At 38.5% G+C, this 15,060-nt stretch overlaps 1 protein-coding gene across 1 annotated transcript in view; it reads right to left on the bottom strand.

Annotated features, from left to right (window-relative positions):
* Window positions 1-15,052, bottom strand: part of GALNT18 (polypeptide N-acetylgalactosaminyltransferase 18) — a gene marked incomplete at its 5' end in the record, with an annotated part of 136,870 nt that extends 121,818 nt beyond the window's left edge. Inside the window, 2 exons of the mRNA XM_009329316.1 lie at window positions 2,374-2,540; window positions 14,913-15,052. Coding sequence (XP_009327591.1) covers window positions 2,374-2,540; window positions 14,913-15,052 — 307 coding nt within the window. The remainder of the gene's footprint in view (window positions 1-2,373; window positions 2,541-14,912) is intronic.
* Between the last annotated feature and the right edge of the window lie 8 nt (window positions 15,053-15,060).

The following is a 15,060-nucleotide window of genomic DNA, read 5'->3' as shown; positions in this document are numbered from 1 at the left end:
AAGCAAAAGTGAATTGTAAAATCAGTATTTCAGGATTTAAACTAATAATAGAAAAGTTCATAAATCATCTTTACAATCACTCCCTTTCCTACCAAACATCAATCCTCTCCAAATGGATGCCTATTACCAGATCTTCAGCATACATTATGGGATAAAGAGGACTGTAGGAATCTAATTTACTACTGCAGGGAAGAGACACCAGAGAAAGGGTTAGAGGAGTAGCAGAAAATGCTGGCGAGAGCTGAATTTTTCTAGGAGACTAAGTATCACTCTGCACAGGGTGATTTTGTATAAAATGACATGTAACACCAAGCCAAGACAGCCAAACCAAAGGCTACCTTCCTCTCAATTTCTGTCCTCCTGTTTGGGGTCAGGAACCTAAGGATTTAAGGCACTGGAGGGTAAGAAAGGCAAGCCTGAATAAAAGGCACAGTCAACTATAAAAATATGACACTGTACAGTACCAACACTGGTACTACACAAAATGTGGCTGAACAGGTCTTCCTGAAAGATTAAGTGGTACCTGTGATTTCTTATCTATTTTAGGTAAGAAATAATGCAAAAGAATAATTTTGACAAGCCCATAGAGCAGAGTGTGAAGTGTATTTGTTAGTGAGCTCATCACAGTGATGACAGGCTCTCAGAAACACTGATGTTTCTGACACTGCTCTGCAATGTGCCCACTGGAATAATTGCTGGTAAATCATAGAAAATCAGACTCAAACTCTGGAAACCTCTTTTTTCAGCCAGATTATTTTTCTTCTATGGCTGCCTTGTGGCCAGTTCCTCCTGGGAACTCCTGGCCCTTTACACAGGGCCTTAGGCCCTGCAGCACCAATAGCCATTCAGATTAATTGAGCTCCTGGCATCACATTAACTGTACCCGTTAGAAAGATGCAGGAATGAATTTCTACAAACATATTCCAGAGCCCAAGTCCACCAATCAAAGTTGTATTTCAATTTCCGCCTCCCCCCCCCCCCATCAAACTGCCATGTATTGCATGAAGGAGTGGGCAAAAATTAAGGCCAGCAAGAGTGCATCAGTGAAACCATGTCAAATGACTGAGCTACATGCTGAAGCAAATCAAAAGTTCACAAGATGTTTCTGAATCACGTATATGTGTGTGTGTGTATGTGTGTGTACACATGTTGATTTTGTTTTGTTTTTTTACTTTGCTCGTAGTTTACCATTTCATGTGATTTTTCATTTACTTCATCGCGTTGCTACATCATAAGTTGTGCCATAAACTAAGAATAACAACTCATAAATCCTGCATGCCAATTTACTCACACTGTTCCATGAGTAGGTGTTTCAAGAAAAGCTTGGTCGGCCTTACATAACTCTAAACATAGTATTATTCACTGAAACTGGAATTAGATTTGACATAAGCCTACGTCAAGTTGTTGGGTTTTGTATGTACTTTAAAGAGTCAGGATTTTACTTTTTCCTTCATTGATAGTCAGCAGAAGAAGAGATGATGAAAAGCATAGCCTGGGGTGGGGAACTTATTTACTTGTTTCCCAATAAGTTTCTTTTCTGTACAAATCTGAGATACATTTATGATCAGCAGCGAGTCACAGGATCTAGCTACAGGGATCACATAACAGCTGTAATGATGGCAAGGATAAGAGAAGCCCTTTGTTCAGCATTTTCCTTCAACAGGATAAATTCAGATTCGCCTTGTATTTTAGAAGTTCATAATTAACCCCCCAGCAGAGCAAAATTTTTAAGTTCAGCATCCTGTGCTTCTTAAAATTTCATTGCTAAAGTTGCCAGAAAATAAGACTTGCAAACAATGCCCAGCATGGCCTCGTTGACAAACACCTAGCCAAGCACTGAGCAATCAGACATGGGCAGTCCAGTCCTTCAGATCATGGAGAGCAAAATCCGAGTGCACATAGTAGGAAAGCAGCAAGGTAAATACTGCCAATGAGGAGAGGAGAGGAGAACTGGAAATCTAAAGGAGATGTCTAAGAAACACAGAAAGATGTTTTATACAAAAAAGTGACTACGCACATGCAATCATACAACTGAAACAGGAAGAGCACAGAAAGCATATAATCTTGAAAGCACTCTAAAGTACTAAGCGTAAAACTTCTTAGGTCTCTAATCTATTGTTACACTCAAAATTCTGCTTACCAGACACCTTAAACATACAGAAACAGCATCCTATCTTTGTACATACTCTTTTTAACATGCCTTACTTGTGCATATTTGAAGACAGCCCAGCAAGACTGTGGGATGAAGAAGGGAGAAAATATACTGACAACATTTGAAATGCCAACGGTATGAGCAGGAGCCAGAATTCAAGGATTCTCATGTATGATCCAACCCCTATGAAAAAAAAAAAAAAAAGAACCAAAACCTCTTACCATTATTACTGTTATCATCAACTAAAATAATCTCTTTGAGCAGGTGAGCAGGAGTCCGGTCAATGGCTGAACGAATGGAGCGCAGAATCACCGACAGAGCTTCATTAACAAATATGAATACAATGCTGACCTCAGGAAGCCTGTCAGGAAATGTAAGGTTTCTGCACCTGAAGAAAAAGGTAAAAAAAAAAAAAGATGCAAACTTTTGGAAGTCACAATGTCAACACAAACTGTTTCAGAGAAATCTATCCCCAGCTATAAGAATTATAAGAGAGCTTTTGTAGGCATGGATCAGAAGGTCCCCATACCTGTTCAGAGCACATATAGGCAAGAACCAGATGAATTACTATCTTAAAAAAGGAATCCCTGAAAACAATCTCCTGAATCTGCCTGTGCAACCAAGGCCTAGAGTGAGCTCACTTTTCCACCCAAGGCCCAAAACACTGAAAATTAGTTTGCAAACCAAATGCAAACTCTTGTTTAAGTGCAGCGTCCAACAGCAGTTGTTCACAATGTCTTTCTGGACAGTGCTGACAGGAATAAACAGAGTTAGGCTCTTACTTTAAAAAGCATCATCTTAATAGCCATGTTAATTATTTTTGCTACAGAATCTACCATCTATCTCAGTCAAAATCAGGGGCTTCTTTCTCAACTCAGTAACAACACAGTAAAAGATCCAGCTCCAAAGAAAATCCTGCTACAAAAGCTAAGACAGAAAAGCAGGTACAAGGATGGAAAATTTATCTGTAAGCTCAGTCAAGAGGTTTAATCAGAATGAGGAATACTCTCGTATTCAAGGTCAGGTTGGACGGGGCTCTGAGCAGCCTGATTTAGTTGAAGATGTCCCTGCCCATGGCAGGGGGGTTGGACTAGATGACCTTTAAAGGTCCCTTCCAACTCAAACTATTCTATGATTCTATAACCTGGTGGGTTTTCCTGTGCTTTTTAAAGAAATATATATTTTAGCCACATTCCAATTTGCTTATGCAAACAGCAGTATGGAAGTGCTACCCAAAACTTCAAAGTTCCTTAATGTTTTATTGTTTTTTTCCCCTCCTTCGTTTCAAAAAGGATTCAAATTTTGTAATTTTATGAAGAATAGAAAGCCCTTTCACCAATTTCTATCTTTTAAACTGTCAGCAAAATGTTTGCTTTTTTAATAAAGCCACAAGTTAATTAGGTAAAAGTAATTAACTATTTTTCTCTGAAACTTTTAGTATTTTAATGCAATGTTCCTGAACAACAGTTAATTCTAACTTTTTCTCAGATTAGAAACTATTTACTAGGATGAAATTAGGCCACAAGCTGACCCAGGCATCTGTTCTAGTTAGGCTCTGTAGATGGAAATGATTGACGTTAATGCTCTTCTCTGCCTCCTGACAACACTGAAGTGGCTATCTTCTCTCAACATGCTTAGATTCACTACATCCAGGAAGTCCTGGAAGCTCCAGAAAGCATTACTAACAGCCAATGTTTAGCATACAGAAAGCATGGATGGATTCAGAATTTTTAAATCATGCTTGACTATAACTCCTTAACTAAATTTGTTCTTCACTTCGAAGAGAAAGCATAGCATTTTTGTGGATTTTGTATTTTAATCTGTATAGTCAATAAATACAGAGAAGTATCACAAAACCATTCCTCTTCACATGCTGGATGTTGCACAAAAATTAAGTTCAATCAAGATGATGAATTTACATGTATGTTTTTAATGCTTCTGAAAAGAGTCAGTGCACAGGATATGTGACATCCAAAAGCACTGAGATACATATAATATTCAAAATTCAGCCAGTCAACCAATTTTCTCAATTCAGTCGTTAGTTTGAAATTGATGGAAATCACATTAAAGAAGTTATTTAATCTTTTAGGTACTTTTCTCTCTGTCACACAGGAAAGAATTATATAGACACGTAAAACAGAAAACACAGTCTTGAAAAAGTAATTACAACAGTTTTAGTCTTAAAAGGTGTACGCTACATTTTTTAATAAGCTGGTTCATTCATCTTTCAGAAGCAAAGAAGAAACCTGTTCACAGAGATCCACAGCTTTTTGTTCCATGGCATCAATACAAGAGAGAAACAATTAAAATGGTGTTTGGATTTACCGATTCCCACTCGTAGCTTGACCTTTTGGCAACATAACAAATCAAAACTTACTTTCCAAAATCAGTTTGTATTTCTACTGGTGTGTTAGTCTGCTGTTTTCACTGGTAAGACAGCTTTCACCTTTAAGCATCAGACTGAAAAGTTTTCTTTGAAGATTTCAGGAGAGCTAAAAGCATGTCACTCTTTTTTTGAGTACCACTGGACAGCAGATCAAATGTAACAACAACTTGTGGAAGTGTCATTGTGTCATTTATAATCAATTGCCCCTCCCTCCCTTTTTTTTCTTTAAAGTGAATGCCAGTTCATTAAAGATGACTTGTAATAAAATTTCACTACTCTCTGAAAATCAGATTCTCATAAAGGCTTACATTTGGACATCTATACCTGGCTCTTAAAAGCAGCTGCAGTCATGATTCTTACCGGTTTCAGGGAGTTTTGCTGGCAATCAAGATTTTCTAAGAAGGACTTATCAATAGATTCATAAAGGAAATCTAAATATTGCATCTTTCAGCAGAGTGGTATGTAACCTGTAAAGTACATAGCTGCTCAGAAGCACACATACAAGACAGGAAAGGAGAAGCTTTCTCCAGGAAGCACTGTGGGCCCTCTGAATTAATCAGAGCCATTGAGAACCTGAGTGTTTTTTATTTAAAATAAAACACAACAATAAGAGGCAGCAGGAGCTGCCTTTTCTTCCAGAAGACAACTAGTGCAAGACAGCACTGGTTTTCTCTTTTAGCCAGTAGTTCAGGAGCTAAAACCTTCAACTAGGACAGAAGGAGCGTGAGTTCAATCTTCCCTGATCTCCCCAGAGAGCTATATAACTACTTGCCAGCTCGGTGTGATTATTTTCAGCCCCCCTTTTCAGGGCAATTCCACTTTCTGTGGAGCAATTAAATGTACGCTAAGTTGGAGTGATACCAAGTAAGTCTCTCTAGCCTAGTGTTTAGGGCAAATTCCTTGGAGGAATGACCTGTATTGCAGTACCCATTCCAATGGATGTTCATGCATTTTAAACCCTGGACTTCACTCTTTATGGCTATGTCCAATCTTCTGGATTATAACACCACAGTAACTCTTGTGATCACTTTTTTCTTTCTTTTGCAAGCTAATATTTACTGTTTTCATTTAATAAGTGCTGCTTTGACTGAAGGAATAAAGACACCTTCACAGAGCCTGCAAATCAGGTGTCAGGGCACTTTATTGGGAAGCAATACAGAATCACAGGATGGTTGAAGTTGGAATGGACCTCTGGAGGTCATCCTGTCCAACCCCCTGCTCAAGCAGGGTCACCTAGAGCCGGCTGCTCAGGACCCTGTCCAGGCAGCTTTTGGATATCTCCAACGATGGAGACTCTACAGCCTCCCTGGGCAACCTGTGCCAGTGCTTGGTCACCCTCACAGTAAAAAAAGTGTTTCAGTTTGTGCCCATTGCCTCTGGTCCTGTCACTGCGCACCACTGAAAAGAGCCTGGCTCCATCCTCTTTGCAGCCTCCCTTCAGATACTTATATACATTGATGACATCCCCCCTGAGCTTCCTGTTCTCTAGACTAAACAGTCCCAACCCTATATACACACACAAGGTTTCAAATCTTCTTAAGGAGAAAAGATAATTCTCCACACCTGCCTCCTGTACCCTAGAGTGAGTATTTTAACCTCTGAAATAATTCATTAAAGAAAGGTCATCTTCTGTGGTGAACCATCTCTTAAAGCACTGCTTAAAAACACTGCATAGATGACTAAGCAGGCACAAACTGACTTGGGCCCAGCACTGTCAAATCTGAGGTGAATCTTTGGCAAATGTGAATTTTAGGTGCCACCAAGGCTAAGTGGCATCTGAAAATAGGATTTTCAAGGCATATATTTCAGGCTCAAAGTGTCTGGGAGGCCCCTGTACTTATGATCACACTACAATTTTTAAATACTAACCCTCACAGTTTTCCAAAAAGATGCTAAGACCATTACAGATCCAGATGCTTGAAGAACAGACCTGTTCATGGCACATGGTGTGTGTGCACATGCATGCCATTCTGCACTGGCAGAAAAGATTCCATATGCAATCTGGATACTATTACTTTGTGGACGTCATCTCTTACACACAAGTTAGATGTAAAAATTTCCATGGGCATAATGAGAAATTACTAACAAAATTCTTGTCTCCTGTACACCTTTATAAGGCTAGCACATTTCTGTTTGATGTAATAATTGAAATTTCATCCAAGTTTTGAAAATTGGGCTTCAAACAGACTATGAACTAGTTAACAGGCTTAAATACACTGAAATGATGTTCAGTATTAGCTTGTAAAGAACCTACAAAGCCTGCTATTTTGGTGATTCACTTGCATCCAAAATGCATAGAGATATACAATGGTCCAGAAAACAAAGCTCCAGCCAATCTATCTTTTAGCTGTCTAGCTTAGGCATAGTAATATTTGCTATCCTCAGCCATACCAATGTACGAAGAAGATAAAAATGAAAGTGTAGCAAAAATGGTAAGATATACCACCTATCAGATAAAGAGCAATACAGTGATTTTGGAAAATATTTTAAATGGCAATGAAAATACACTGAAAATAGTTCAAAGAAGTTGCTTCCTTAAAAACTGGTTTTTTTCCTCCTCTGTAATTAAGCTAAGGTTAAGATAAGGTTAAGAAATATACTTTTGTAAGAAATTAGTGACAAACTATACTCCAAAAATGTTCCAGATGACAAAACCAGCCCCCAAAACACTGCTGCCCTACCATAAATCCATGCATAAACTGAAACGTTCAAACAAAATTTCTGCTTCTGACATGTCTTCCATCCATTTAAAGGAAATTATTTGTATTGTTTTTCCTACCTGCGTTCATTTACAACTTTTCAAATTAGATCAAGCTGTACAAGATTTTCCATTGTCTGGCACCTTGTGCAGACGAGCGAAGTGTTTAATGCTGTGAATGTCATTTGACTCCCTTTTTGCTCCATCATACATTAAAAGATAACTACATATGATACAAGAGAATAGAATTAGGCTCCCATTGTGTCTAATTTCTTTAGTCTTTTCAAATGGATTCTTTTTCAATGAGGGTACATTCTTAAATTGAGTTCATGTTTTCATTTTTCCATTCAGAGTCCTTTATCATGTTTACTTCCAGCTTGAATTCACTTCTTTTTCAATGTGTGTAGAGTTTTCAAAAAATGCGTTTTCCTGCATACATTGTTTTTCATATCAGATGACGACAATAAAAATTACCTACTTTTTTTATTTAAACAAATCAGAATTAAACCCACACACCTCAGATCATGCACAGAATGCAGAGCACTTGTGCAGTTTCACAAGTATGTCTGTCTTCCTCTTTATGCCAAGTTTTATGAGGAATAAAGTTCCATAATTCTAGGAATGAACAAGAAATAGCTACAGAGAAAGGGTGCATGTATATGTGTATGAAACACATGCTGAAGGGGGAAAAAGGGAGGAAATTGTACGGATCAAAATCTTAGATCCATTAAGCCCTAAGAATTGAACAGTTGCGTGGCAACCAGCAACGTACAAGTTTCAATGACAGCTCTGCCTCCGTCTCATCCAGGGGCCTTGGACAGGACCTGTCCCTCTGCAAAGCGAGGCTCTCGCTAAAAAAACAAATCCACAAAGTATAGAGCATATTTCAGTATTATGACTAAGTGATTTTTAAATATAAATTCTAAATATTATTTAGAATTACAATAATGAGTATCATCCCAAGGTAGCTAAAAAATTACCTCTAGCAACCTACTCCGCTAAATTACATTGGGCTAATAACACTAAAGTAACAGTCGTCATGGTTACCAGAAATTTAGAGAAACTCCTGATGTTCTATTTCAAGCACAACTCTGGTAAATGGAGGACAGCATACATTATGAATCTTCTTTCAAATATTTGTCCACAAGAAAATTGTATTCCTCTAGAATACATGCATTGTGATAAGACAATTTAGCCAGTTACACTAAAATTAGTTTAGCATAACTATGCAGTAAGAACAACAAAGCAAGAATGATTTCCTGTATTAATAACTTATCTCTGAGACCTTCTACAAATATGTATATAAATTATGAAAAAGAATTATTTTCTGCAATTTTTGAGAACCTTTCACCAAAAGTTACATGGGTATCACAGCCAACAATGGCAATGGAACACGTTTTTTGTTTTAACCACTAAATTATGTCATCTATGCCACGTTTTTTTTTAAACACAGGATGCAATAAAGCATATTACTAAAACATTTGGGGTTAAGGTATTGTTTTAAGAACAGATGTGGGATGGAGCTTTACTTCCAACAGAATAAGAATTTCTCAGAAGCACAAGCAGAAACAGATTTATACTTTCTTCAAGATCTGGTAACATTTTGCCATCAGCCAAAATGGCAAATGGAAGTTCAAGATGTATGGGAGGGAAAAAAAAAAAATCCCATTCTGGCATAAATGAAACAAATAGGACTAAAATTATTGCAAAAGAACTGAGTCTTGTATGAATTCCAGCTCAACTACTTATGTTTATAATTTCATTTTGTGATCATTCTTCATTTTTCCTGTTGTTATTATCAGTATTTTAAGTGTTAACTGAACTATGCTAAAAAGGCTGGCATTGAACAATGTATAAAAAGGGCTTTTTTCCTCATCTCTGAGGACTACAATCTATTATTACAGAACTACAGCCAGGAAGACAGTACTTCTGCTGCAAATCTAGAAATCTTTGTTTATGGTCATCATCTTCTATGACAAGGGAGCAAAGGCAGGCATACAATCGTGTGAGGAATTTGAATATAGAGTTACCACATAACTATAAGCAAACATGGCTAACATATTTTTTCTCCTGGCATCAATCCCTAAAAACACACAAAAAATTTATAATAAGGAAAGATTAGATAACAGGCAGGGAACTTGATACATATGCAGATAAGTTGCAAGATTGTAACACAAGAGTGATGAGCTCTTGGTCTCCCAAGCATCTTACAGCATAGATTTAATTGTAACAGATTGATTCCCCACTCCTTTTAATAAAAGCTATTCATGTTGATGAAATTATACAATAAAGGTCCATTTTCTTCTTGGTACTTAAAACCAAGACCTTTCCCTGAATAAAGCAATAAGAACAGTAAGCTGGGAGTTGATCTCAATAAAACTCATTTTCGGATGAACATGAGAAGAATTCTGTATAGCTATTTGGCCAAAAATTGTTAGCCTCTCACAGTATTATGCCATGGATTATTCTGAGTATGTTTTAGTGTAAATGTATGTCAATTGAAAGAACATTCACACATTATGACACAGTAATAAGAGACAGAGAGAGAAAATGAGAGAAAGAGCGCACGCAGATTACCGCATCGCATCTTCTTTCAGTTAAAGGAGACAATGGGGAAGATCAAAACCAACATGAGTACATCATTATTAACTTAGGTTATTACAGCAGCTCGGAGACTGCAGCTGATTTGGTATCACCGCTAGTGGTATGAAATACTTCTAGAGCAGCCATTTGAGGAGATACATTCAGACAGGACAAACTGAAGCACAGATCAGAATCACAGAGGGTGGCCACTCAGGCACTACACGCCACTGCTATGAGTCAGCTTGAAGACAGGCAAAAGTGAGACAAGAAAAAGAAGAATCAAAGGTAGAGAGATGAGTAAAACAGAGCGGGAAATATGACAGAATTAAACATTAGGTATTTAATAAGAATGCTGAATATTTTGGTAGTTTTAGGACTTATGTCCGAAACATAAGTGGTATGTAAGCCATGGTAAAGTACCAGGCTTTTGTGCTCTTTTTAAAGGATTCCTCTGAAACATCATATACAACAAGCAATATTTATGCTATCTTTCATGAGTAGAAATAAAAGAACTCGGTCAGAAATGAACATAGAGCCATATCTGTAACTAATATAAGTCCAGCAAAACAGTACTGTTTCACAGAGACGTGTGGAAGCAAATGCTTATGGAATGCAAGTCTGTAAGAGCTGGCTTTTGGCAAGAAGCAGAGCTAACATGCAAATGCCCAGCCTGAACCTCCCAATTTGAGATCCCATGTTTTTCTTACATCAGTTTTACTAAAGGAAAACCTACAGGTTTCTAGAAGTCTGACATCTTGCACACTACATCCAGGACTGCATATACCACCGTAACGCTCATGGACATTTTGGACAGATGTACATACGTAAACAGCTTTTCTTCTAAAACCATCACTCTCCTCAACCAGCCAATGCTTACTTTTTCTCCCTTGTTGTTTTATTTCCATTCAGTGGATATCCCGCCTGCTCTGTTTGTGCCCACTTTATCACAAACCTAATTCTGCTGCTCTTCAAGGCTTCTCCCATTGTTCCTTGCCAAATTGAGCCTCGAAGTAATACAGTTTGGGACTGGTGAACTGTTTGAAACAAGAAGTACTTACAAAATGGCCAAAGCCTTTCTCTGCACAGGAAACAGGACATCTCCTCCGCACTTGTCCAAACGCCAAATAGCACTGACTCAGCTAGGAAAAGGGCAAACCTGCTACAAGCCAAATGCTATACCATACCATTTAGCAATCTCCAAAGAAGAAAAAACATCTGAGCTTTAAATGCTTCTTTTCTCCCTCCACCCCTTCCTGCCTTTGCTTCTTCATACAAATACCGTTTTTACCAACGCAAAAGAAGTTTGGCTGACTGAAGTTACAGTGACTGAAAAAGTTGCTTTATGCCTACTGGCCAGCTCCTTTATATCGTATGGGCTGTGCTGGAGCAAATCTCTGCAGAATAGTTTCTCTGCTGGGGTCCTGCTGCATACCTCTTTTTCCACTACCCCTCACTCTCTCATCACACAAGCAAAGAAGAATGTTATCTCTCTTTCCCACATGTGCTTCAGCACACTGAATCAGGCAACAAAAAATTTACAAGTCAACGAAGTAGAATCCTAAGTGCATCCAACTCAAAAGTAGATTTGGTACAACAGCTTTGGAATCCTTAAACAACCTAAGTTTTAAAAATGTCTTTCTGTGTGAGCTTGTTCAACATCTCACTCACGACAAGCTTTGTGGGTACTGCCTGCCCTACTTAAAGTAATGAGCACAACAGAATTATAACTAACACAGAAGTATTATCCTGTTCCTGCACTCAGTAAGGGCAACATTGCCTTCCTCGATGCTTCTAAGCTCATTAGAGCCAGTAGCTATTTGTTAGTCTGCGATGTAGGTATGTTATGGGCTAACAGCTGCACATAAGGGTGGTAAACAGCAGAGCACCCAATTTCAGCAGCAGAAAATAAATGGAGGCCTTGGGAGAGACAGTATAAGCAATACTCCACAATAATGCTTGTACGATCTACTAAGTACTGCAAAAACGGAGCCTACTTCAGGATGTGACGATTACTTCAGGAGGCTGGGATATCCAGGGGAGTTATTTATTATAATCTATATTATAACAGATTATTTCGGACCGTGCTGGGGACTCCACTGTGCTAGCGCAAATATTCACAGTGAAAAAGTAATCAAATTCTGAACGTTTTATCCCAGGACATGAGGCTCATGGCTGTTCAGAGGGTTAGAAACCACTCTGCAGTACCTAAAACACGAGAAGGTCCCACTGCAAGGTGTGACAAATGCCACAGCCTGACCCAGCTGCAATCTGCTGGATGTTTCCATCTGACTGAAGGTCACTTTCTTCCAGAGAAGTCAGAGTTCAGCGGCTTGGGCAGAGTGCACTGCCCTAACTACTAAACATGGTCTCCCACCTCTGTATGCCACCCACATTGGAGGACTGGGCAAGGCCAAATATTTGCCCTCTCCTCCACATGTGTTGTGGCTCAGCAGTCTCCAATTGTCCTCTGGTTTTCTCATGCCATTAAATGTTGACAATATCAATCCTAGAAAATCCTCTATGCTATAATATGAGGTTATTACACATGTGGAGTGGCCTTTCTCACTGCAGAACCTTGCAAAGAAATGCTGAGCTCCTCTGTTAAGTTATTTTGATGTGAATTCTCAGAGCACTGAGGGCAGAAAGAAGGTCAAGGCTGAGTCATACCAGTATGATATAGAAGGGGATACTAACACTACACACTCTTGGCAGATCACTTAATTCTCCCAGTCTCAACTGGGGCCAACCATATATGAATTACGTTAGACTTCAGTTATATGTATCTTTCTGTTGTCCTTCCTATGCTTCATATATGATAGGTTATGAATACAGACGATAGGCCACAACTGAGTCCAGACATATCTGTATGAACTCCATTCCTTTAGCTACCTGCCCACAACCCTTGCTGGGATTCCGACGTCACACTGACTCTTGCAGAACCACTGCTAAATCCAGGCTAACGAGCTTGGTTAGACCTAGGCTAATGCCATCCAGAGATATTGTGGTACCTCTGTCATATCTGTGCTTTCATGCGTATCTAGTCAGAACAGGAATACCACAACCGACTAAGGCCCAGCAAAGTTGATTAACTCGGTCTCCATGCCACTTGCTGTGTGCTCTCTTCAGACCAAGCCATCCCTGGCTTTCATGCTATGCTGCTTGAGCCTAGTATCTGCCTCTGGATAATTTAAAGACATCTACATAGACTCTGGAAGTGACTAATGCAATTGGCTTTAAAAATAGGTGACACAAATCCTGAAAATTGATTATTACAGTGGAAAACATACTCTTGCACAGTAGGTTTTTTCCCCACAGTAGCCATGCATGTGCTGTCATGCAAATGAGAATTTGCGTATCAGGAGTGGGAATTCTTTTTTCAGCAAAATGATTTTCAGAAGACCCTGTAGCTCTGTACTCTACAGGGTGCCGTATATACAGCAAACAGTGTACATACTACCTGACAACACTCTTCATTTCCCTCAGTATCAGAATTTACTACATTTCAGTGTCAGATTACCTACTTGCTCCTGAACCATGATGGGGGGAGGAATCTTCCTGAGCTACCATTAGTAAGCCATTATTTTGTATGCATGCATCCATAAACATATCGTAATGTCTAACATGTTTCTGGCAGACAATTAACTAAGGATCAAAAATTTCACAGAAATTAGAATCATGATTTGTGTCTAACTGGAGTTTCTTTTAAAATCCCAACCGTAATTTATTTCTTTCAGCTACAGAAACATTCATTTTCTCTGTCTTTTTGATTTTTAAAACCCATAGTTATAAAAAATTCAGATTGAAATCATTGAGGAGAGTAATTTCAAAAGTGATATAAGAACAGACACATTTCTGTCATTGATGTCTTATTAGTTACAGAAAATTTATTTTTCCTCTAATTTAGTTTACAATTAAAAAGAAAAGATTGTTCCTATAGACAGTGCTAAACTGATTTAACCAAAATACAAATATAATTTGTATGGACCTTGATTTCTTTGAAGTCATTATTTCAGCAAATCCACAACATAAATATTTCTAAAATGTGATATATAATAATATACAGCATAAATATATTTAAAATTGCTAAACTCTTGCCTGGAATGGTGTTCACTCCATTTCATTAATACCAGACAATTTAATACAGTGTAAAATGTACTGCTTACTGCTTTAGTTATTAGATCATTTGGTTAAAGTAAGTGAATAAGATCACATCTGGATTATTTTTGGAATTGGCAAGGAACTAAGAAGCCTTTCACATCTTGGTTACTGATTCAATTCAGTAAGTACCCATCATGTTTATTTTAGAGATTTATTTTTTTTAATGAGCTGCAAAAAAGCAGTTTTCCCTCCACCATTTCTGCATCCCCAGAGCTGCTGTTAGTTCAAAGGATCAAATGTATCACCAAGGCTGAAAAAAAGTTGAGCATTAACTGTCTCTGTGAATGGTCCTACCAGAACAGGCCTCAAATGCACTAGAAGGAAGGTTCTTCACTCCCTTGGTCCCATCTATCTCACCAAGCCATTGTGGAATAACACTGGACGTATTTACCCTACCTGACATGCATGCTTCCCAGCAGAGAATAGCCCAGTAAAGGAGGTTCCATGGGCTTTCAGCTGGTACACGTTGCTTGACTAAATTGCATATTTCACCACTAGAGCTCAACAGTTTCACCTGCTTACTGATCTTTTATCAGACAGTTCTGGGCTTTCAAAAAGGGCAGTTGTTGTTTTCTTCCTACCGTAGTCAGATCTTGCGATAAAACTGGAATTTAACATAAAAAGGTTATTCTTTTAGCAGTAAAACACTTGCTATCTAACATAAATTGTAGGTGAGATTAAGGTTCCAAAGCATCTCAGGGAACTTTTAATAGATACCTAGTGGGATTTTAATAGGACTTACTTTGGGCACTCCTGTGTTTCAAGAGACATTTGAAACTTCCAACCTTCATATATTTGATAGAAATTACTCATTCTGGCCACCGTATGTAACCTACCTTCTATGTGATCACACAAGACAAGACTTGCAGGTGAAAAAGAGCTAACGGATTCTAAAACTCTGGACCTACACTGCTAGGTTGAACTACAGCACTTACCCATTAGGCCTAAGGTCAGGCAGGGGCCTGTCCAGAGGCAAGCGATCGCTCAGGTAAGCATTGTAGCCATAATACTGGAATTGTTTAAGTGCGATACGTCTGTTTTCAGGACTGAGATCCTGGCCCCAGTGAGCAAAGAGAGATGAGT

The sequence above is a fragment of the Pygoscelis adeliae genome, unplaced genomic scaffold (genome assembly GCF_000699105.1).
Source record: "Pygoscelis adeliae isolate BGI_AS28 unplaced genomic scaffold, ASM69910v1 Scaffold437, whole genome shotgun sequence".
Classification (NCBI taxonomy): domain Eukaryota; kingdom Metazoa; phylum Chordata; class Aves; order Sphenisciformes; family Spheniscidae; genus Pygoscelis; species Pygoscelis adeliae.
This window is presented reverse-complemented; position numbering and strand designations above follow the sequence as displayed.